Genomic DNA, 23,954 nt, shown 5'->3' with positions numbered 1-23,954 from the left:
CAGGGCAAAATCATTGGAGAGCCAACTGAGGCAGTTTATATACAAACAGATTCAATTTATAAATTCATCAGATACTCTTATCCAGAGCAACTTTTGTAAGTATAGCCTTTTTCTTTAGTTACTCTACTCCAATGTGAAGTGATGGCTAAGGGCATTATTTAGCCTATTCCAAGGAGATTCTTCAGTGGGCTATTGTTGGAAATAAAGGTTAAGTTTGTGTCACATAAGGAAAAAGCAGGGTTGTGGTGTGTGTGTGTTTGACATTGGCAATGACATCACTTATCTGTGCAAGGAATTTTGAACATTTGCCACATTCAAAACAACTGGGATCCCGGATATCTCTGAATTCCAACTTCAGTGCATTCAAGACAACTGAGAACTCTGAAAAAACGAGCTCTGACTGGGGGGAAAAAAAATCGTTTTTGAAAATGTCATCCAACTCAGAATTCCAAGTCATGACGTCATGATTTGACATCGTTTTTTTCTGAGTGCCCAGTTGTCATGAAGGCACCAATAGTGCATACAAGTGTCCCACTGGCTAAAAGTAGTTATTAAATGCAGTAAACCTATAGTTTTGATCAATCATTTAAATTAATGTGACACATGCAATCAAATGTAGTCTAAAATAATTTCACGAATTGATATCAAGGGCATGGGCCACACAATTGGCAGAATTGCTATTTTGGTGCCATTAGGCAATCTCCTTATATTGCCTACACACACGTCATGTTTTGAAGTTTAAAATAGAGTAAACAACATGTGGGTAAATACAAATATTGGCAATAACATTTGCAATGGGTGGGACGTGTGTACTCAGAAGGGAATACTGTAGTTTGGTGATTACAGAAGTGGAAACTACACCGACCAGGGTATAAATTCCCGCGCACGACCCAATCTGCGCTCGTCACAGTGTCTCTCGTGCTCCATATTTATACGGCACCCTGGCGCGCAGAGAAGCACAGGCATGCCGCGACTCTAATGAGACAACGCACACAAGTGGGACTTGAGGAGCTCGAGCGAAGCGAACAACCTGTGTGTGCAGTTTCCGAGGACAACGAATACGCACGAGAGGAGTTCATCTGTCACTTGTATTTGCAACAGTTCGTTGTGCAAGTGAACTTGTTGTTCTCAGAGGTGAGTTTCTTGAATTATTCAAACATAACACACCATACAGAAAATTACGCATTTTATGGCTGTTTAGTGCTGTTGATTATGCATCACTGTCGTTGCTGTTTCACACATTATATACTGTCAAATCGAATGTAACAACTGCTCAATCTTACTGTTGATTTGTCGGTTAATGGCTTTCCAAAAATAGTGGATAGCCATTACTTTGACAATATTTACTTTGAACTGTGGCACCAGTTAAATCCAATAATAAACTGTCTGCCAAAGTCTCACCTTGATTAAATGATCACACTTTGCCTTTTTTTTTTAAAGTGCATTAAGAACATCTGAACATACATGGAAGGATGAGAAATTACGGTTAAAGGGGCAATCTGCAGTAGCTACATACATTTTTAGACTTTTAAATGATACTGTATAGCCATTGATTCTTGACGAATATAACTTATATGTGCCTTGTGAGCTTAGTTCAACTGTTGTACCGCATCAGCACCAAAAATATAAGCTTGTTTTTCTCCTTTGTTTGTAAACAATGTACATGTAAAAAATATAAAAAATGTTTTATAGCAGGGGTATTCAACTCTTACCCTACAAGGTCTGGAGCCTGCTGGTCTTCTGTTCTACCTGCACCCACCTGGTGTTCCAGGTCCAAATCAGTCCCTGGTTTAATGTAGTCCCTGATTTAGAGGGCAACAATGGAAAAAAACGCCGTGGATCTGGCTTTCGGTTCCAGAGTTGAGTTTGAGGGCTGTATAGCCTCAAAACAACGTAACACTATAATTTTGATATCATGAATGTTCAGTCCTTGTATCCACAGCTCTGTCCATGAGTTTGAGTGGTTACATTTCTCCAGCCCCATCCCTCAGCTTTTTACCAAACTAGTGGTGGGGTACTTCTTTCTAATTGTTCGAACTGCAGATTGCCGCTTTAAAGATGCAAGCGCTGACTACTTCTCACCCTGTTCTCTGAACTCCCACAATTCGAAAATTCTGATTACAACAATTGAGCGTGACCTGTTGTTTTTATTTTAATTGAACGTTTTTTAACTAGTTAAGTCAATTAAGAACAAATTCTTATTTACAATTATGGCCTACACCGGTCAAACCCGGATGACGCTGAGCCCGCCCTATGGGACTCCCAATCACGGCCGGTTGTGGCAACAGCCTGGACATGCTTGTATCCCCTGACCTCTGCGAACAGTTTTTACGATTCTTCACAGAAAAGTACAAAAATATTAGATCCCAGATTAACAGTAGCCGGCACCATACCATAATTTCTGGTCAGGGGGCACTTGAGGCAACTAAGACTACTGCTTCCTTTTACTCAAATATCCTTTGAGTTTCTCCTTGATAGTGTAGCTCCCATAAAGACCTCCTGCCTCTTGGAAGTGATCCATTCGAGATGACTAACAGAGGTTATGCCTACAGTTGTCCCCAACATTCTATTGTAAATAGCTCCCTGACTTTAACTGCGGTGATTCAACCTCTCCTTAAAAATCCCAATCTAGACCCCTCCTCACTGAGTAATTATAGACCCATCTCCACATGTCTTTTTTTAATTATTTTTTTCATCCAAGATTTTACAAAAATTTGTTTTTTCTAGCAATAGGTGGCTTATTTGAGAATGAACAACTTCCAGTCTGGCTTCCGCTCACTTCAAAGCAAGAACGCTGCTTTATTGAAAGTCAGTAATGATCTTCTGTTGTCTGTCGGCAAATGCTCTATTTGAGTTATTTTGATATCAGTGCCGCATTTGATACTCTTGATCTGAACATCTTTGTTGACCGGCTGGAGAGGTGAGTGGGAATCTCCAGCATTGCCCTCGACTGGCTCAGGTCATATCTGTGGCAGACGTCTCTCAGTGAGCATGGGTGGTTCAGTAGGGTCCCCAGCACCTATTCACTATGGTGTCTCTCAGGGGTCAGTCTGGGCCTCATCCTTTTTTTATCTGTCATGCTTCCCACGGTGACATCATCCGCAATCACAACATTCAGTGCACTGCAATGCGGATGACACACGGCTTTATTAACCAATCAGACCCAGAGACCAAGCTTGTGTAAATACCCTTCACAAGTGTCTTGCTGACATCAAATGTTGGATGACTGACAATTTTTCTCCAGTTCAATGATAAGAAATCAAAGGTTGTTTTATTGAGCCCCCCCCCCCCCCCGTCTTGCTAGAACGCAGATTGTAAATAACCTTGGTCATTTGTCCACCAATGTAAAGCCTATGGCCAGAAACCTGACCATGACCTAAACCTCAAACAGCATGTAAAGACGTGTCCAGTCCTGCTTCTGATAATCTAATAAATATAGCTAAAGTCAAGTCTTATTTCAGTCACTGATCTGGAAAAAGTTATAAACTCAGCAAAAAAAGAAACGTCCTCTCACTGTTAACTGCGTTTATTTTCAGCAAACTTAACATGTGTAAATATTTGTATGAACATAACAAGGTTCAAACACTGAGACATAAACTGGACAAGTTCCACAGACATGTGACTAACAGAAATGGAATAATGTGTCCCTGAACAAAGGGGGGGTCAAAATCAATAGTAACAGTCAGTATCTGGTGTGGCCACCAGCTGCATTAAGTACTCAGTGCATTCTCCTCCTCATGGCTGCACCAGATTTGCCAGTTCTTGCTGTGAGATGTTACCCCACTCTTCCACCAAGGCACCTGCAAGTTCCCGGACATTTCTGGGGGAATGGCCCTAGCCCTCAATCTCCGATTCAACAGGTCCCAGACATGCTCAATGGGATTGAGATCCGGCGCTTCGCTGGCCATGGCAGAACACTGACATTCCTTGTCTTGCAGGAAATCACGCACAGAACGAGCATTATGGTCGGTGGCATTGTCATGCTGGAGGGTCATGTCAGGATGAGCCTGCAAGAAGGGTACCACATGAGGGAGGAGGATGTCTTCCTGTAACGCACAGCGTTGAGATTGCCTGCAAGACAACAGGCTCGGTCCGATGATGCTGTGACACAGCACAGCATCCGATGATGCTGTGTCACCATACAAATGACGGACCCTCCAAATCGATCCCTCCCAGGCCTCGGTGTAAACACTCATCCTTCGACAATAAACGCAAATCCGACCATCACCCTGGTGAGACAAAACCGGGACTCGTCAGTGAAGAGCACTTTTTGCCAGTCCTGTCTGGTCCAGCGACGGTGGGTTTGTGCCCATAGGTGACGTTGTTGCCGGTGATGTCTGGTGAGGACCTGCTATACAACAAGCCTACAAGCCCTCAGTCCAGCCTCTCTCAGCCTATTGCGGACAGTCTGAGCACTGATGGAGGGATTGTGCGTTCCTGTCCCGCAGGTGTGATGTCGGATGTACCTATCCTGTGCAGGTGTTGTTACACGTGGTCTGCCACTGCGAGAACGATCAGCTGTCCGTGCCTGTAGCGCTGTCTTAGGCGTCTCACAGTACGGACATTGCAATGTATTGCCCTGGCAACATCTGCAGTCCTCATGCCTCCTTGCAGCATGCCTAAGGCACGTTTAAGCAGATGAGCAGGGACCCTGGGCATCATTCTTTTGGTGTTTTTCAGAGTCAGTAGAAAGGCCTCTTTAGTATCCTAAGTTTTCATAACTGTGACCTTAATTGCCTACCGTCTATAAGCTGTTAGTGTCTTAACGACAGTTCCACAGGTGCATGTTCATTAATTGTTTATGGTTCATTGAACAAGCATGGGAAACAGTGCTTAAACCCTTTACAATGAAGATATGTGAAGTTATTTGGATTTTTATAAATTATCTTTGAAAGACAGGGTCCTGAAAAAGAGACGTTTCTTTTTTTGCCGAGTTTATATACATGTGTGGTTTGGATAAAGTGCACTAGTCCCTTGCCATGCATAGTTATCCTCCATTTTAGGTGTGCCTGACCTTAAATGTTTGCTACCAAGTTGATTGCTTAGGTTGAAGCCAGGCGTGGTGAGTTGGGTAATTAGCTCGCAGCTCACCCAAGCTTTGTTTCTGAGTACTATCTCTAATCATGTTCTACTTAATGCAGCTCTGTCTTTTAAACTATAGTGTACTGGAKTAAATATGGTTATTTAAAGTAATGAATGTGTTTTACTTAAATCACGTTTTTCCATAGGATTGCCTGGTCTATTTAACAACGTAAAATTTGGCTAATTAAATGTACATTCTCATTGGTGAACCATTATGGGCATGGTTTAGGTGCTACGATATTTATATATATATTTTAACTACATGCTGTTCTTTTCTCTCAAATCGGGGTTGAGCCCAATTTTACAATGTTTGTTGCATCCTTTATGTACTTGCAGTTGATTTTAGATGTCCTTAGATGACTCTTTAGTCCCAGTGAGGGGGAGAGTTGGGCTCTGTTTAGAGTTGAAAGAGGGGCAATCGCTAGTTATGCTGTTTAGCATTTAGTCCTACTCTTACCTGCAGTAGAAACCCTATTGAGGGGCTGAGGTTAGACTCTCCGTCGTCCGTCATTTTTGTATCCTGGATGTTACTGCTAGGGACAACTGTTTGTCAAGTCACGTCATGTTTGCTGAAGTCTACAATAAATCAAGTTCTATTGCATCTAGTACTTTTCATCTATAATAAATCAAGTACTATTTTTCTACAACCATGGGTCTTCCTCATTCCCACCAATCACCTCCCTTGGATACCCAAGGTCCGCTTTGATACACATGCAAAGCTTTGTTTTTTTAAATCAGAAAACAGATGTGTGTTTCACAATTAGAGCAATAGGAAGATGCACTTGCTGCATAAAACGAACAAACATTAGGTTGCATGGCCTATATACACCATAGCCTTGTGCCCTCAAACTCAACTCTGGAACTCAAAGCCAGTTCCAGTGTATTTTTATTCATTGTTCCCCTCTAATCAGAGACACCAGGTGTGTGCAGTTAATTATCAGAGAGCACTGAAAACCAGCAGGCTCTGGACCTCGTAGGGTTGAGTACCTCTGCCTAGGGTATGTACAGTGCAGACCCCTGGACTTTTTCCACATTTTGTTACGTTGCAGCCTTATAAAATGTATTTTCTCCTCAATCTACACACAATGCCCCATAATGACAGGGCAAAAACAGATTTTTTGAAATTCTTGCTTATTTATTAAAAATAAATTTGAAATCACATTTACATAAGCATTCAGACCCTTTACACAATACTTTGTTGAAGCACCTTTGGCAGTGATTACAGCATAGAGTCTTCTTGGGTATGACGCTACAAGCTTGGCACACCTGTATTTGGGAATGTGATCGAGGAGAAGTAGGAAGATCAGGGATTGCCATGAAGGGTTGCCATTGTGTCCGGGGGAATATGAACTGAGCAGTCGAACGAGTTGAGTGCTCTTTGGTTTCCCCAATGGGCAGGATATAAAAAAAAATGAAAAGAACCAAACTTCAAATAATTCCAGTAGACTAACACTGATCTTTCTGGTTCTTCCACTTTGTCTAAGCGATAGATGGACAATGTCTGGCATTTCTGCGTGTGAACAGCTAACTTACATTTTTGGGAAAGTGATCGTAATTTAAGAAACATTTAACACTAAATTTATGATTCCGTTGGTTATAGTTACACAAACAGTACATAATCGTCAAAATATTTAAACATTAAAAAAATGGTTACCTGAAGCTAGAGAACCCTGCACGAAATTGTAATACACTAAGGGATAATGAGCGACGTCCATGGTGCTGGATTGGTTATATGCCATAGGGAGCTGTCCTTGGTGCTCTCATTATTATTTATTTATTTATTGATACTTTACCACCCACAAGGACATGTCACCTCACCGCAATCAAGTGTTGCCCATGTTATGAATTCTGCTGGATTGCCAACATTGAAATGATATTAAGAAACTATAGACAATGTCATATTGTGGTGGGTTATTGAAGTCATATAAACGTAGCCAATTGGAACATTTTGAAAAGCATTTAAAAAATAATAGAGAAGTGTGTTGAACACTGCTAACTATGTATACTATGTTTTGAAAGTTGTTTGTAACCCAGCCCKTCTGCCGTGTAACGTTGTCTGCTGTCTCACTCAGCTCATTTTGCTGTTTTTACGAGGGTATCGATATAAACAAGATGAGTCATAATAATCGGTGTTATTATATCAAACAGATCACGACTATAGCCTACATTACCAAGGTTTGATGTTTTTTTGTGACAAACTATCTAAAGCACTTTCCACTGCTCAAACACAACAACCTTACAGCTAAGAACTTAACAGTCAATCAGAAACTGAAAGACTGTGTGTATGTTACAACACAATAGAAGAGGGAGAGAAATCGAATAGGTAGAAGTTCACTACTGATCCAGGATCAGATCATTAGTTCAATAATACCGCTACAAGTCATTGATAGCTACAGTTTTCATTCAATTAGACAGACAGCGCTTTAAAGGGATTGACAAGAAGTCAGTATGTGCCAGCGGGCCCAGACAGTAACATACTGGATTATCTCCACAACTGAAATGACTCAAAGACGGTAATGTTCAGTGTAATATCATGTTTCTATACTGACTCACATTTGCATCTGTAAACACACTATCAAACAGATCACAAAGTGAAGTCCATGTCCTCTTTTACTAACACAACTTGACTTCTCTCCCTTAATTCTTCTTCTGTATGCTGCAGATCCCTGAGTGCAAATACACCGCCAGACATCATGCAGGAGTCTGAGCCCACAGTGTGCCAGCTGCAGCCCAACATCATCTCGGTGCGTCTCTTCAAGAGAAAGGTGGGTGGGCTGGGCTTCCTTGTCAAGCAGCGCGTCTGCAAGCCGCCCGTCATAGTGTCCGACCTGATCCGGGGCGGGGCGGCCGAAGAGTGTGGCCTGGTCCAGGTGGGGGACATAGTACTGGCAGTCAACAACAAGCCCCTGGTGGACCTCAGCTATGAGCGGGCCCTGGAGACCCTGAAGAATGTGTCCCCTGAGAGCCACGCTGTCCTCATCCTCAGGGGCCCAGAGGGCTTCACCACCCACCTGGAGACCACCCTGTCTGGGGACGGACATCAGAGGACCGTCAGGGTCACCAGGCCAGCCTTCCCCGCCTCCAAGTCCTACGAGCGCTGCTGTCCGTTAAGCCCCCTTAGCCCGGGGCAGGGAGGCAAGGACCCACAGCAGCTGAGGGCCATCGAGAACCTGTCCTCCCCCTCGGTGACCCCATTCCACAGAGAGGCCCTGCTCCAGAGGGGAGGGGTGCAGGCACTGATCGCAGCCCAAGATCCCATGCTCAGAGACGGGGGCCGCGGGGCGCTGCTGCTGAACGGTGTGGAGGAGAACAACGACATGCTGAAGGAGATCGAGCCGGTGCTGCGGCTGATCAAGAACAGTAAGAGAGAGATCAACGGAGAGGAACAGAGGACCATAGAGAGGAGGGACGCTGAGGTGCAGGTGGACCGGTGAGCTGACCTATTGAACCCGACCATACATGCACATCACAACGCCACAACACAGTGATCATTTAGTTGGTTAGATGGTAGAATGAGAATACTACTGCAGGCTAATTATAGATCTCTACATTTCTAGTGTGTTTGTTTCTTTTCACATCAGGGAGCAATTGGTCCGTGACAGATGGATTAAAAGGTTTCAATCTAATTCTTGTGGTTATTTTCTTTGGAGAGCTCCTATTGTTGACTGTAACCCACTCAAAGGCCTGCAGTAGTGATTATGCTGTAGACACTGACATCTTATACCTCCTGTGTACATGTATCCAATCAAAATCTGAGAGAGCATGGTACATACTACTGTCAATAGCACTGCGTCAACCCCCTATGTGTGCTCTGCTGGTTCCCATCCTCAAATGAATCATAGCTTTTTTGGAAAACGGATGTAAAATGTACTTTAAGTCTACCTCAAAACAAAGCACTGTGGAAATTCTATTGTGGTTGATAAATAAGCTATGGTACTTAAACACAAATTAGCTTTAAATGCCTCCTGTATTTTAGAAGGGCAGACTGAAAACGTGTTGGCATTTGAGACAGGAAAGATTTGGCTAGCTAACCTGATTTCCTTGTTAGGGTTATGATGACGTTCAGATACTGCGAAGCTCAATCACTAAAGAGGCTCTCCAAAGAGCACCCAATAGAGGTGAAGGATTATAGAAAATGAAATGGTGGTATTGACTCAAGGCAGGCCTTCACTGTAATCTCTGACTATTTGCGCAGTATCATCTTGCTAATAAATTGATAGCTGTTGAACTGAAATAGAACAGCATATTAACTTGAGCTATTTACCAAAAGCTGTTTTCACGCCGAGGGCTCTATTTTCGGCTGGCGCTACGGCGGCGCAAGTGCCAAACAGGTTCAGCAATTTACCTGTCTAATATCAGCTTGCTTGCGTTGAGGTGGGAGGGGTGGCAATATCTGATGTGTCCTTGAAAACAAGCGCAAAAGTGAGAATTTCATGAGGCGCATATTGGGAGATTTAAGACCAGCGAAAAGCAGGTCATAGCGGTAACGTGGTTGGTACATTTTTTAAATAAAAATCCATGTAGGCTACATGTGTCCATATGCCCATCATGAGATAAGATGATACTGGTTGACCTTATATTTAGAACTTATTTTCATGTAACAATTGCTTGTTTTCAGTTTCATATGATTAAAAACTAAAACCCTCCGTAGGCTACCCTTGACGTATGCCTATAGGCTATAATGAAGGCTGGTTAATTACATTTGATTAAAAACCAAAGTTATTCACCATCCATCCTGGTTTTATGATGAGAACTTCCAGCTTGCATGCAATGGAATTTAGGGCCGTCTGCTATTTCTGGAGAAGTGTGAATGTGGTCTGTAAGATGGTTCCAGTATGTTTGTAAAACATTTATATTTGGGAGCAGTATAACGGTGAGTGGATATTTTCTTTTTATATCGGATCTTTGTCCAGCTTCTGTGAAAAGTGTTAATGTGCGTAAAACCTTCCATTGTCAGCATTGCCTTAATATTAAATACCCACAGGGAGCAATTATGGTGCCTGTAGGCCTAACAGTATTTAGACGGCCTATTTAAAACAAATCTGTTTCATTTTGATTTAAATGATTCACTCTCTTGCTTATTGACAACGTTTGGCATATCCATGGGTCAGCCATAACACAATTTACATTAGGCCTAGGCCCTATATCAATGTGAATGCTCTGTTTAATAATATATTTCCACACTGAAGCCATTCAATTACTTAGAAAAATGTGGACTGCAAACATGTTCAACGTATTTAGCAAAGATGGGATAGGCCTATATTTTGTTTCTGTAGCCTATCTAACAAACTAGGCTATAACGGACTAACGTTCGAAATTGTAGTTGATTACAAAATCAATACATAGAAGTAAATACACAATTTGAATTTTGTGTGTGCCATGGAGCATGTTCTGATTGGCCAGTGAGAGGTCAAGCTTCAAAGTTATTTATTCATCAAAAGCCAGCCCTTTTGTTCTACTGCGCTCATAATTCCCACAATAAAAATTGCAAAAATATTTCTAACACACCCTTAACCTATAGTATAGCGCTACCGCCAGCGCTAAGATTTACCATTGCATTAGGTTTGTTAAAATAGCGCCCTGAAACCCACTACAATAAATGGAGTCCAAGTCAATGACAAACTATGCATAGTGCATTCGGAAAGTATTCAGACCCCTTGACTTTTTCCACATTTTGTTACATTACAGCCTTATTGTAAAATTGATTAAATTGTTTTAAATCCCTCATCAATTTACACACAGTACCCCATAATGACAAAGCAAAAACAGTTGTTTTTTTTCAGACCTTTTACTCAGTACTTTGTTAAAGCACCTTTGGCAGTGACTACAGCCTCGAATCTGCTTGGGTATGACACTACAAGCTTGGTACACCTTTATTTGGGGAGTTTCTCTCATTTCCTCTCTGCAGATCCTCTCAAGCTCTGTCAGGTTGGATGGGGAGCGTCGCTGCACAGCAATTATCAGGTCTCTCCAGAGATGTTCAATTGGGTTCAAGTCCGGGCTCTGGCTGGGCCACTCAAGGATATTCAGAGACTTGTCCCAAAGCCACTCCTGCGTTGTCTTGGATGTGTGCTTAGGGTCGTTGTCCTGTTGGAAGGTGAACCGTCGCCACAGTCTGAGGTTCTGAGCGCTCTGGGACAGGTTTTCATCAAGGATCTCTCTGTACTTTGCTCCATTCATCTTTCCCTCGATCCTGACTAGTCTCCCAGTCCCTGCCACGGAAATACATCCCCAAACTCCAAGCTGGCTGTCATGTGAATTTTACCGAGTGGCTTCCGTCTAGCCACTCTATCAAAAAGGCTTGATTGGTGGAGTGCTGCGGAGATAGTTGTCCTTCTGGAAGGTTCTCCCATCGCCAAAGAGGAACTCTGGAGCTCTGTCAGAGTGACCATCAGGGTCTTAGTCACCTCCCTGACCAAGGCTTTTCTCCCTCGATTGCTCAGTCTGGCCGGGCGGTCTGCTCTAGGAAGAGTCTTGGTGGTTCCAAACTTCTTCCACTTAAGAATGATTGAGGCCACTGTGTTCATGGGGGCCTTTAATGCTGGAGAAATGTTTTGGTACCCTTCCCCAGATCTGTGCCTCAACACAGTCTCTGAGCTCTACGGGCAATTCCTTCGACTTTGGTTTTTGCTCTGACATGCACTGGCAACTGTGGGACCTTATATAGACGTGTGAGTGCTTTTCCAAATCATGTCCATTCAATTGAATTTACCACAGGTGGACTCCAATCAAGTTGTAGAAACATCTTAAGGATGATCAATGGAAACAGGATTTATTTGAGCTCAATTTCGAGTTTCATAGCAAAGGGTCTGAATACTTATGTAAATAAGGTATTTCTGTTTTTTGTTTTGAGTAAATGTGCAAAAATCTCAACCTGGTTTTCACTTTGTCATTATGAGGTATTGTGTGTAGATTGGATAAAAACAAATTACGTAATATATTTTTTAATAAGGCTGTAAACGTAACAAAAGGGGTCTGAATAGTTTCGGAATGCAATGTATAATAACTACTCGTGTTTTTTAAAGTTTCTGAGTAGGTAGGTCTACAGAATTGTGGAGGTAATGAATATGGTTGTTTAGCAAATGGAGGAATTAATTGTACGCAGTGTGAGGGAGAGATGGTTTGGCGCCCTGTGGTGTGTGTGTGTTTTAGGGCGGGAGAGATGATCTGACGTGCGACTGAAGATTTACAATTAGCGTGGACATGCGCTCATGAGAGAGGAGATGTGTGGGTGTTGTGAAGCAATGCAAACGTCAAATCACACGCTGATGAGTTTGCTGCTGTGATTATTCACGTCTCATGGGGTTTCCACTGCACACAAAGGCATGGAAAAAAGCCCATTGTCTATCTAATCTCTGCTTGGCCATAGATGGGTCGTTCCACGAAATGAGTCCCATTTGGGTAGTGTACTTTGTTAATTTTAACACTCTGTCATGAATAGCACATGTTCAATGTAATAAACATGTTTTCCCATCTTGAGTTACATATATATATATWTTTTTTTACTATATTAAGTGCCAAATAAAGTAACAGGATTGACCGTAACAGGTTTGATTTTTTTCTTCTTTTTTTATCAGCCATAAATTATCTTGCGACGGGGAATGGAAGCTTATGTGTAATGCAAGCTTCACAAAAGATCTAAATTAATTGTTAAAACATTTCCAGCCTGTATCTATCCACTCAATATTCCACCACAAAACACCAGGAAATGGCCAAAAAGACGAGAACCAGCTCGCCTACTTTTACACTGATTTAACTATTCGATGTTCAATGTAAAAAAAAATGTAAAGTTCAGTCCACATAACAGGGTTGACCTTAAAATGAGGGACAGGTTTCTTTTGTTTTTAGCCTGAAATGAATCCGTAATGAAATAAATAATCTTCAGAAATGAATGTCAAAGCAACCAAAATAATTAGGGCCTTACAATGATGGTGAAAACCCAAACATTTCTCCAGGTTAAGTGGGTTCAAATCTTTCTACTGTAGAAGTCAGAGGTACATATCAAAATGCATACTTTTTGCACTTTAGCAAGTCTTTATTCATATAAAAAGTATACATTTTCCATGTGGTCTATATTAAATGGCACTTTATATTAAATGGCTTTTACAATTCAATATTGGTGCATAATTTCTACTTAACATATCGAAAGAGACTCATTTCATGGAAAGACCCAGATGTTAGATGTAGTTCTGCTTGCCCATAGATCTTAGTTAGATATACTTCATCTGTATGTTGTTTTAGTGGAATTGTTTCTCTTAGTGCTTTTTAGTTGGGGTTAGGGTTATTGTTTCTATATGTTTGTCACCACAGCAACTGTCATTGTATTAGTAGTAAATGAGTTATTGTATGTTACACAATTGTTTGGCAAATTCTCAGTGTTTTGATTTAGTTCAAGGGAGCATTTCATCTATGTTTTGATCTCGTCTCTCAAAGTGAAGACGTAATCGTGGGTTTAAGACCAGATGTTAACACACACCTACCTTTAACGGAACTGTATGTGCCTTGCAGGGACCTTGGTATGGGAAATGGTATGTCACCCCAGCTGGCGTCTGATAAGGACAGTGTGTGTGAAGACCTGTGGAGGAAGGACAACAACATGCAGACGGTGCTCACCAACCCTTACTCTGAGAAGGACGAGGTAAAAACACTCAACTATGTTTGTGTGCGTGTGCACTCTTCGAAAAAAAGGTGCTAACTAGAACCTAAGGGTTCTTTGGCTGTCCACAAAGGAGAACCCTTTGGAAACCTCTTTTTGCTTCCAGGTAGAACTCTTTACACAGACTATTCTTCATGGAACCGCAAAGGGTTCTCCTATGGGGACAGCCGAAGAACCGTTTTTTGATAAGTGTGTGTTTTATGAATGTGTACTTACATGCCTTTCGAGTGAACCCGCTTGTGAAAGCCTATCCTCCCATATGTGTGTGTAAGCGCATGCTAGCCCATGGTGATCCCCCTAGAGTCGCACATGACATATGCTTCTATAACCCCCTAATCTATACATTGCGTGTTCCTTGTTCTTGGAACTCTTAGAGCTTTCTACGAGTGTGACTGTGAATGCGGGTCAATGTGTATCATAACAACAAGGCAAAGCCCCTCTTGGCTCAAGATCACCTGGGCGTTCGATCCTTCCGGCTGATAGCTGTCAGAGCATGAAAGCCAGTTTACCCATCTCATATGGAGAGTCTGGTTGTAAGTGGAGAGAGAGAGAGCCAGGGGTCTGGGTTGTGTGTGTGTGTGTGCGCGTCTACACATGCACGTTTGCGTCGTAATCCGCACATGGTCCCATGATGATCCACCCACTTGTGACGCATGCTGGGCTGCTTGAGCCCCCTGCTCCTCGTAGTGAATGAGGCCGGATGGAGAGAAACGATCGAAGGAACTAATGAATGTGTGCAGCTGTGGTTGCAGAGGGAGCTGATTCATCTTTCTCCTCTGATTTGGCCCTCTCCAAATTAGGTATTTTGAGGTCCCCTCCATTTAGGTCTTTGAGGTCTGGAGGGATACGTGTGTGTGTGTGTGTGTGTGTGTGTGTGTGTGTGTGTGTGTGTGTGTGTGTGTGTGTGTGTGTGTGTGTGTGTGTGTGTGGTGTGTGTTGTGTGTGTGTGTGGTAGTGGAGATGGGGGAGGTGTGATGTCTCAGCCAGGCGTACTGGCGCCATCGTAGGTAAACGCAGAGCTGTGTTTCCAGATGGCCTACAGTAGGTGTGTGTGTCTGCCATGACTTCTGACTCATAGGAGAGTGTAGAGGTGTATGACTAACATGTAAAAAGTCTGAGAAATGTATGATTGTTATAAATTACCTTTTGATTCTCTCAGCCATTTTCCATATTTCCTTGATAATATGATGGTGAAGCAGGCCATCCACTTGTTGTGCAATATGTCATTCTCCATCCTACGGGAGGCTACAGAACTACCAAATGACAAGGTTGTAGAGTTGAAATTCGTATTTCATTAAGACTGAATGGGCTTGATGACATGATGATAGGCTTGGAATGATTATTTCTCACTTTAGGGGAGGACTGTCCTGGACTCTGGCTGTGTCTTGTGCTGAGCTCACTGCTAAAGCTTCTACTGTATAATTGACTGGTTAATAAGTAGAGGTGGCAGAATGTTCTGTCACGATACCGCCACCGGGTTCTGGAGATGTCGCTTGGCTCTCCTTTGATGCACCTCAGGATAAGCATAAGTAGCACCGTGGCAGAAGTTCTCTTATCCTGTGCTCTTCTGCATAATGTCACTGAATAGATCCAAGAGTTCAACCAGTCAAACTCTGTCAACTGATCCATTTTTCTTTTCTTCATTCCCCCAATTCACGATTCATGTTCTTAATGTTCAGTTAAGAACATGTTCTCTCTCGCGTTCTCTCTCCTACTTAACATGTAAAGTGTAATTGTACTCGTCTGCCTTCCTCTGGCTGTTTGACTACAGGGGTAATAAGCTCTCTTTCTGCGGCCTAGCTGCACAATAGGCTTTCTGTATAGAGGAACTTGGAGATGATGACAATGGCACACGTTTGTATGCATCCTATCGCTGGCTGGGTGGGTGAGCATTTCGTATGGGCACAGAATCACTTCTCTCTCTGAGGAATCAAATGAATTCAGACGGTCTCCCATCCTATTCTCTGAAAATTCAATGGGCCTCAATTGACGTTTTGCTTTCATCCCCTCAGCGAGCACTACAATTACGCCCGTTGTTTGAGGTGCCTTCACCGCGTGGTTTTGCAATAACTTCTCTTGAGCGATGATGATGAGCGGTATTACAAGGTGTGGGATTGATTTCCTTTTGATTTGAGGTTCAGCCGCATGGAGAGACCTGAGCACTTTAGAATCAATTCAATACAACAATCAAACTTGTGGTAAATTACATTCATTCAAGCGATCATCACTTAATAACCACATCAGAATAGACATGCTGAGGGAGCTGGCAATTAGCAGTCAATCATGCTAGTGTTAAGGATGCTGATTACCTTTCTACCTGATGGGGGTGTGTGTCTCCTGTCTCTCACTGGCTGTTTACACAGATGCCCAATTATGAAGTTTTTGGCTCCCGAGTGGCTCAGCGGTCTAAGGCACCGCATCTCAGTGCTAGAAGCTTCACTAAAGACCCTGGTTCGATTCCAGGCTGTATCACAACCGGCCGTAATTGGGAGTGCCATAGGGTGGCGCACAATTTGCCCAGCTTTGTCTGGGTTAGGGTTTGGCCGGGGTAGGCCATCATTGTAAATAAGATTTTGTTCTTAATGAACTTGCCTAGTTAAATAAAATAAAAAAATTGGCAAAAGATCTGATCTGATTGGTCAAAAGACCAATTGATTGCAAGAAGATCAGAATTGGGATTCAGACGGCTGAGAAAATAATGCTGCTGGTGGACTTGGTTGGTCAAAAGACCAATTAGTGGAAAAATATCAGAATTGTCAACACAGCCTCTCACTCTCTCCTTTTCCCTCTCTACCTAAAGTTCTTATCTCAAACCTCCACTCAGAGGTGGGTTCAAAGGCCACCTCAGTAGAAACATTATGCGCTACTCTACAGACTAAAATGTATTAATTCTCTTAAACATCCGTCTCATCCCTCCAGCCTCCAGCACAGGGGAGGATCTCCCCTAACAAGGCTCTCATGAATGGCAGCCCCTCCAAATGCCCACGCTTCATGAAGATCAAGAATGTGGAGACTGGAGTCACTTACAACGACACTCTACACCACAGCTCTAGTAAGGTATGGAACTGACTTTTCTTCTTGTCTGCAGAACAGTGGCTTCCTCTCATCAATCAATCGATTAGTCAATTAGCCAATCAACCAACCATTCAATCAATCCAATCAGTTTGTAGTTATCTAGCCATTTTCTTACAAATACATTTGTCACAAGGTGCTTAACTGCAACGCCCTAGAGCAAGACCTAAGCATTTAGTCATTTATCTGAACAGATAACTCTGCAGCGTCGGCTTGGTGTTGTAACACCAGCCTAGCTAATTACTTCTGCAACTTATCGGACGACAGCCTACTATGTATCCCAAATGAATAGGCTTCTAATAGTGCGTCTTCAGAATATAGTATAATATATCACAGAATGTTCTGTCTGAGCCATAAAGGACAGCTGCGTTGCATGAATGCTCAGAGCCTTATGGCGAGCGGATGTAGTGAGGCGAGGGATTTCTTTTGTTTTATTTTTTAACACTCTGACTCTGCTCATTTCCCTCTTTCTGTCTTAATATATCTCTTTCTCGCTCTCTCCTTCCGTCACCTAGTCATGCTCACCGGCCGTGTAATTGTGCACTTCTGGGACTTTGCAACTTTAGCGAGCGTCATGTTGAATTGGATGGCTGGGTTGTTTGAGCAGGGCAAGGGGGGTTTGGGACAAAACCTGACTGGCTGGACAGTGCGAGTGGGTGGTTGGTTCAGCCAGCGTGACTAGACTGCCCATTTTAGCAGCAGCGCTGTTGAGTTATTGTTAAATTTCCACTCTGGGTTTGTGCTCGGGTGACCGTTTTCTCCCTATGTCCTCCTCTGCCTCTAATCTGGTGAATGCATTAACAGCTACCCAAAGTGACGGCTCACTTCAATTATAATTCTATTCCTCTGACCATACAAGGTTGGTCTGGGTGATGATCAGTCTCCTTTTTTTCTGTCTCTGTCTCTGTCTGTGTTCCTGTTCGTCTTTCTTCTGGCCTCTGTCCGTTTCTTCTCCGGTCTGTGTGTTCTCTGCTCAATTGAAGGCTGCCACTATGACTCCATGACTAATTCAGTCATTAGCTTGCACCCGGCCACTCTTTTGGTAAAAAGCTGAGGGATGGGGTTAGACAAATGTAACTGCTCTCAGATTCATAGACAGAGCTATAGATGCAAGGAATGACCATCCATGATATCAAAATTAAAGTCTTAACCATGTTTTGAGGCTATGTTGATTGACCTTGACGTAAAGCAAGCTTATATGATGGGGTACAAAAGTTGAAACTAAGCTCATTGGGCATAAGTTATATACCCATTGATTCTTGAATAATTTGTCATTCATTTAAAAGTCCAAAAAATGGATGTACCAATTGCAGATTTAATAGATTGGTAAATTAGTGGGCTTCATGACATTTAAGTAAAGCACACTAGACTGGTTGTTCTGACAGGACGAGGGGGGGTGGGACGAAAGTAGAGTAAGACTCTACTTTAGTCTTACATTAATACGTCTGTAGGAGAGCGAGCGTGATAGAGGGAGAACAAGAGATGGAGGGAGAAGTACTTTCCAGGTGTTATGGAATCCATGTGAACTGAACAAAGGACCTGCGTCAGGAAACCACAAGGAAATTCAGTGCTTTATGGCATCAGAGCCTTGACGTGATGTCGTCCACATTGCCTTTCAGTTGCCGCTCTGCTCTGAGTGTGTGTGTTTCGGGTCCATCATGACACCTAGCCAGGGGAGCCGCAAGCCAGACGAATCTCGAACCAAAGAGGAGCTGCTGCCGCTGGCTACTGACTTCATAGACCAGTACTACACCAGCATCAAAAGGTAATGAAGTTACACTAACCATATACTTTAGCTACTTTAAGAACCTTTGGATGTACTTGCCTGGGTACATATATACACACACAAATGAACGCAAATGAAACCAGGTGTGAAAAAACCCCAAAGACAAAACAAACAGAAAAGGAAAAAGGGATCGGTGGTGGCTAGTAGACCGCCGACCGCCGAGCGCCGCCCGAACAGGGAGAGGAGCCACCTTCGGTAGAAGTCGTGACAGCATCTGTGCACAATGTTTTGATCGAATCAAATTATATTTGTCACACACACGGTTAGCAGATGTTAATGCGAGTGTAGCGATATGCTTGTGCTTCTAGTTCCGACCATGCAGTAATATCTAACCTAACAATTTCACAACAACTACCTTATACACACAAGTGTCAAGGAATGAATAAGAGTATGTACTTAAAAATATATGAATGCGTGATGGCCGAACGGCATAGGCAAGATGCAGTAGATGATATAGAGTACAGTATATACATATGAGATGAGTAATGTAGGGTATGTAAACATTATATAAAGTGGCATTGTTTAAAGTGGCTAGTGATACATTTATTACATCAATTTTCCATTATTAAAGTTGCTAGAGTTGAGTCAGTATGTTGGCAGCAGCCACTCAATGTTAGTGATGGCTGTTTAACAGTCTGATGGCCTTGAAATAGAAGCTGTTTTTCAGTCTCTCGGTCCCCGCTTTGATGCCCCTGTACTGTCCTCGCCTTCTGGATGATAGCGGGGAGAACAGGCAGTGGCTCGGGTGGTTGTTGTCCTTGATTATCTTTTTGGCCTTCCTGTGACATCGGGTGGTGTAGGTGTCCTGGAGGGCAGGTAGTTTGCCCCCGGTGATGCGTTGTGCAGACCTCACTACCCTCTGGAGAGCCTTACGGTTGTGGGCGGAGCAGTTGCCGTACCAGGCGGTGATACAGCCCGACAGGATGCTCTCTATAGTGCATCTGTAAAAGTTTGTGTGTTTTTGGTGAAAAGCCGAATTTTTTCAGCCTCCTGAGGTTGAAGATTTGCTGCTGCGCCTTCTTCACCACGCTGTCTGTGTGGGTGGACCATTTCAGTTTATCCGTGATGTGTACGCCTTGTTCACTACTGTCCTGTCGATGTGGATAGGGGGCTGCTCCCTCTGCTGTTTCCTGAAGTCCGCGATCATCTCCTTTGTTTTGTTGACATTGAGTGTGAGGTTATTTTCCTGACACCACACTCCGAGGGCCCWCACCTCCTCCCTGTAGGCCCACGTCGTTGTTGGTAATCAAGCCTACCACTGTAGTGATGCAGGAAATACTCTAAATCCAGTCCTTTTTACATGTCTTTGTGTTACTTCTCTCTGTCCTCGTGGCTGTGTGCATCAGGTTTGGCTCGAAGGCCCACGTAGACCGGCTGGAGGAGGTGACTAAGGAGATTGAGGCCTCAGGGACATACCAGCTGAAGGACACTGAGCTTATCTATGGAGCCAAGCACGCCTGGAGGAACGCTGCCCGCTGTGTAGGACGCATCCAGTGGTCCAAACTACAGGTAGGAAACTCAGATTAAATGCGCTGTGTAGGCAGAATTCAGTGGTCCAAGCTATAGGTCAGAAACTCGATGCTCAATGTTAAAGTGACTGCCCATTGTTTACTGAATTTGATTAAATATGACCTATAATTACTTACAATATAAGTGAAATAGTTTTAAGTGAAATAGTTTAAATTAAGTATGTTAAAGATGCACAATTCAAAAAGCACTCCTCCATATCTTGGTTGCTCAAATTCTAATAGTTAGGCTAATTTCAGTGTATGTGAAAAAACAAGGAAGTATAGTGTAGAGAATCATTATACCATCTAAACCGCTGTGAAATATATTTTCCATAACCGGAAATAAGACGCAAAAACCAAAGCACAGGAAGCGTTAGAAATAGCACACCTAGAATAGATCTATTGTTTCTTATACTTGCTTTCAATGAGATTGACAGATCTGTAACTAATTTCTATGTGAATTTGGTCGGGTCACCCAAAAAAAGCAACATTGCAGCTTTAAAAATCAGCTTTTCTGTGTTGTAATGGTGTGGGCGTACCCCAACAACAGAATGGTGTGGACGTACACAGGTCATAAAAAATATCCATGCAAGTAGACCGCTGATTGGCCAGCTCATTCTCCTCAGGGAGATGACATGTTCTATGAGAAAATGGCTGTTTGAGGTGGGGTTTTTGAAGTGTTTTTATCGTTTCAAATTTATGCTTTGGCCACATGAGTCGACAACATTATTTGGGTATGAGTTAACAGAATATGATCTTTTAAAAGTGAGATTTTCGCTGGGCAGTTAATTTTAAAATCAAATCTTCCTAAGCCAATATGATATCAAGTATGATAAACTTTGCAAATCAACTTGGCTGGAGGTACACAACACATTCCCCACCTCTCGTCATGATCCGTGTAATATTCATGATCTGTGTAATATAGCAATATCTGTGACGAATGTGCACTGAATTATAAAAGTTCAAATAAATGCATTGCAGAGTGATGTTTCACCATTTCAACAACATATTGTCTGTGATGTCGCTACACACGTTGATGGAGGCAGGCCAGGCATCGCAGGTCAAACGTTAGTAGTGAAACAATCAAATAAACGCTGATGATGAAAGTGATATCTAAGGGGAATCAAATCACGCTGTTGTGGAGTATGCCGCTATTCAATTTTTTTCCCTAACAATATAGTGTAAATGATAACATGCTTTCACTGAGGTCCTTGGATTCTTTGTGTTGAGTTGTTTTATGAGTGACGAAGACTTTCAGGTCGAAACATTGCACTCAATCAAACTGTGGTAGCATTTAGTATCCCACTGGGCACAGACGTCAGTTCAACGTTTAGTTTTTGAAGTGATTGCTCTTTTTTTCATTGAAGGACTGACCCCTAACAGACATGTATCTCCCGGGTGGCGCAGTGGTCTAGGGCACTGCATCGCAGTGCTAGCTGCGCCACCAGAGTCTCTGGGTTCGCGCCCAGGCTCTGTCGCAGCCGGCCGCAACCGGGAGATCCGTGGGGCGACGCACAATTGGCATAGCGTCGTCCGGGTTAGGGAGGGTTTGGCCGGTAGGGAGGGTTTGGCCGGTAGGGATATCCTTGTCTCAGTATGTAAAAATGTAATAAAATGTATGCACTCTACTGTAAGTCGCTCTGGATAAGAGCGTCTGCTAAATGACTAAAATGTAAATGTAAAAAATGTAGTTTTGATTTACATTTAGTTGAGCAAATGTAGTCAGTTTACCACGTTGATTTATTTAATGTCCTCACATTGATGGGGGTTGAAATGACGTGGAAACAACTTTGATTCAACCAGTTTTTGCCCAGCGGGGATCTTTGTTTCATTACATGTTTTTCTAACAGGTATTTGATGCCAGAGACTGCACAACGGCTCATGGAATGTACAATTACATCTGCAACCACATCAAGTATGCCACTAACAAAGGCAACCTGAGGTGAGTCGGCAGTGCTGTGTGTCTATCCCTGTGCCTTTTACTCAATGTTGTCTTTCTGTGTCATTTCCTCTGCTCGTCTGGTCTGTCACCCTCTTCCCTCAGTCCAGTTTCTCTGTCTCTTTCTGTTTACCCCCCCCCTCCCCCCTTCTGTCACCTTGAACCTCTGCCTGTCTGTTCCTCTATGTTCCCTGTCGATGTCAACTGCGTCTCTCTCTCTCTACTCCCAGCCAGGATCAGTCCTTCATCAGTCCAATACAGCTCTGCCAAGCCTAACCACACGTCATAACACCACGTCTTTACTCCCCAATGAATAAACATCATAGGAGAGAGGGGGTTAGTTGAGCCCCACTTCGGTTTTAGGAAAGCATACACAAAAGGTCAGAAACAGATTTTCACTAAGTCAAATTAATTTGTTATACYGTGGTTCTTCCTATAAAAGTTGCTTCATACTGCAGCACACCTTGCGGGCTGCCGCAGAATTCTATAGCACGTTATTTCAGTGTCAGCCATTGTTGCCATTAGTGCTAGTTTGACCACCAGAGGGCATCTTTGAGAAGCATTTGACAGTCGTCAATATTGGCTGTACTAGAGAATTTAAATCCTTTTTTTGTAAGAACATAGTATATGGGATTGATTTTAAGAAATTTTGCCTAATTAATTTGATTAATTTTATGGTGTTTCTATTTCAAGAAAAAAACAAAACCCTCGGGGTTTCCATTAGGAAAATATGGCGCTGTACAACGTGACCGGTCAGGAGTAGGCTACAGTACTAAGATCAAAATAATCCTAACGTTTCCACACCCAAATTGTAGTCTAACCAATACCCAAACAGAGATTCAGTGAAAATAAAAATGTAATTGATTAAGCAAGACCATTCCCCATGCTTGTCTCAGAGCAGTGCAAAATGGTGCTGAAATAGTTGACCACACACGGGTAGGCTATTSCTTCAAATCCTWTTGTTTATCTTCAATATGCTTTAAATGCCACAATGACACAAATAATTGAACACACACAATTCTTAAACCTCTTTGGGCTYGACGTGCCGCTAGCGGCACACATCGACAACATCCGGTGAAATTGCAGAGCGCGAAATACAAAAATCYTAAAGTTAAACATTCATGAAAATACAAGTGTCTTACATCGTTTAAAAGCTTAACTTCTTTGTGAATCCAGCCACTTTGTCAGATTTCAAAAAGGCTTTACGGCAAAAGCATACCATGCGATTACCTGAGAACAGCGCCCCGTYTACAAAAGCATTAAACATTTTCCAAACCAGCAGAGGCGTCACGAAAGTCAGAAATAGCAATAAAATAAATCACTTACCTTTGAAGATCTTCCTCTGTTTGCAATCCCAAGGGTCCCAGCTACATAACAAATGGTCGTTTTGTTCGATAAAGTCCTTCTTTATATCCCAAAAAAGTGATTCAGTAATCCACCTGTTCCCCTCGTTCAAAATGCATACAAAAGAATCCCAAAAGTTACCAATAAACTTTGTCCAATCAAGTCAAACAGCGTTTCTAATCAATCCTCAGGTACKCTAATATGTAAATAAACAATCAAATTTAAGACTGAGAATAGTATGTTCATTACCGGAGATAAATAACAAAGTGCGCGCCCTCATCCACGCACGCCACAAGACTACAGTCAAAATGAGAGCCACCTAGAAGAACTACAAATTCTAGCTCATTTTTCAAAAAACAAGCCTGAAACCCTTTCTAAAGACTGTTGACATCTATTGGAAGCCATAGGAACTGCAATCTGGGAGGATTTCCTTTGATTTTCCCATAGACAGCTATTGCAATGGGTGGTGACCTCAAAAAAAAAAAGAATCTGGATGGATTCTCCTTGGGTTTTTGCCTGCCATATCAGTTCTGTTATACTCAGACATTATTTTAACAGTTGTAGAAA

The 23,954-nt window shown here is 42.6% G+C and overlaps 1 protein-coding gene across 2 annotated transcripts in view; it reads left to right on the top strand.

The window, feature by feature from the left end:
• The first annotated feature begins 952 nt into the window (after nt 1-952).
• The window catches only part of nos1 (nitric oxide synthase 1 (neuronal)), a 76,593-nt gene continuing 53,591 nt past the window's right edge, over nt 953-23,954 (top strand). For both annotated transcript variants that reach the window (XM_024002447.1, XM_024002446.1), the window contains 7 exon segments: nt 953-1,134; nt 7,745-8,512; nt 13,591-13,720; nt 16,658-16,795; nt 18,430-18,575; nt 19,943-20,105; nt 21,955-22,046. In XM_024002447.1, coding sequence (XP_023858215.1) covers nt 7,776-8,512; nt 13,591-13,720; nt 16,658-16,795; nt 18,430-18,575; nt 19,943-20,105; nt 21,955-22,046 — 1,406 coding nt within the window. In that variant the 5' untranslated portion in view covers nt 953-1,134; nt 7,745-7,775.

Source organism: Salvelinus sp. IW2-2015, linkage group LG15 (genome assembly GCF_002910315.2).
Source record: "Salvelinus sp. IW2-2015 linkage group LG15, ASM291031v2, whole genome shotgun sequence".
In the NCBI taxonomy this organism is placed as follows: Eukaryota; Metazoa; Chordata; class Actinopteri; order Salmoniformes; family Salmonidae; genus Salvelinus; species Salvelinus sp. IW2-2015.
Note: the sequence above shows the minus strand (reverse complement) of the source record. Positions and strands in the feature narration are given on the sequence as shown.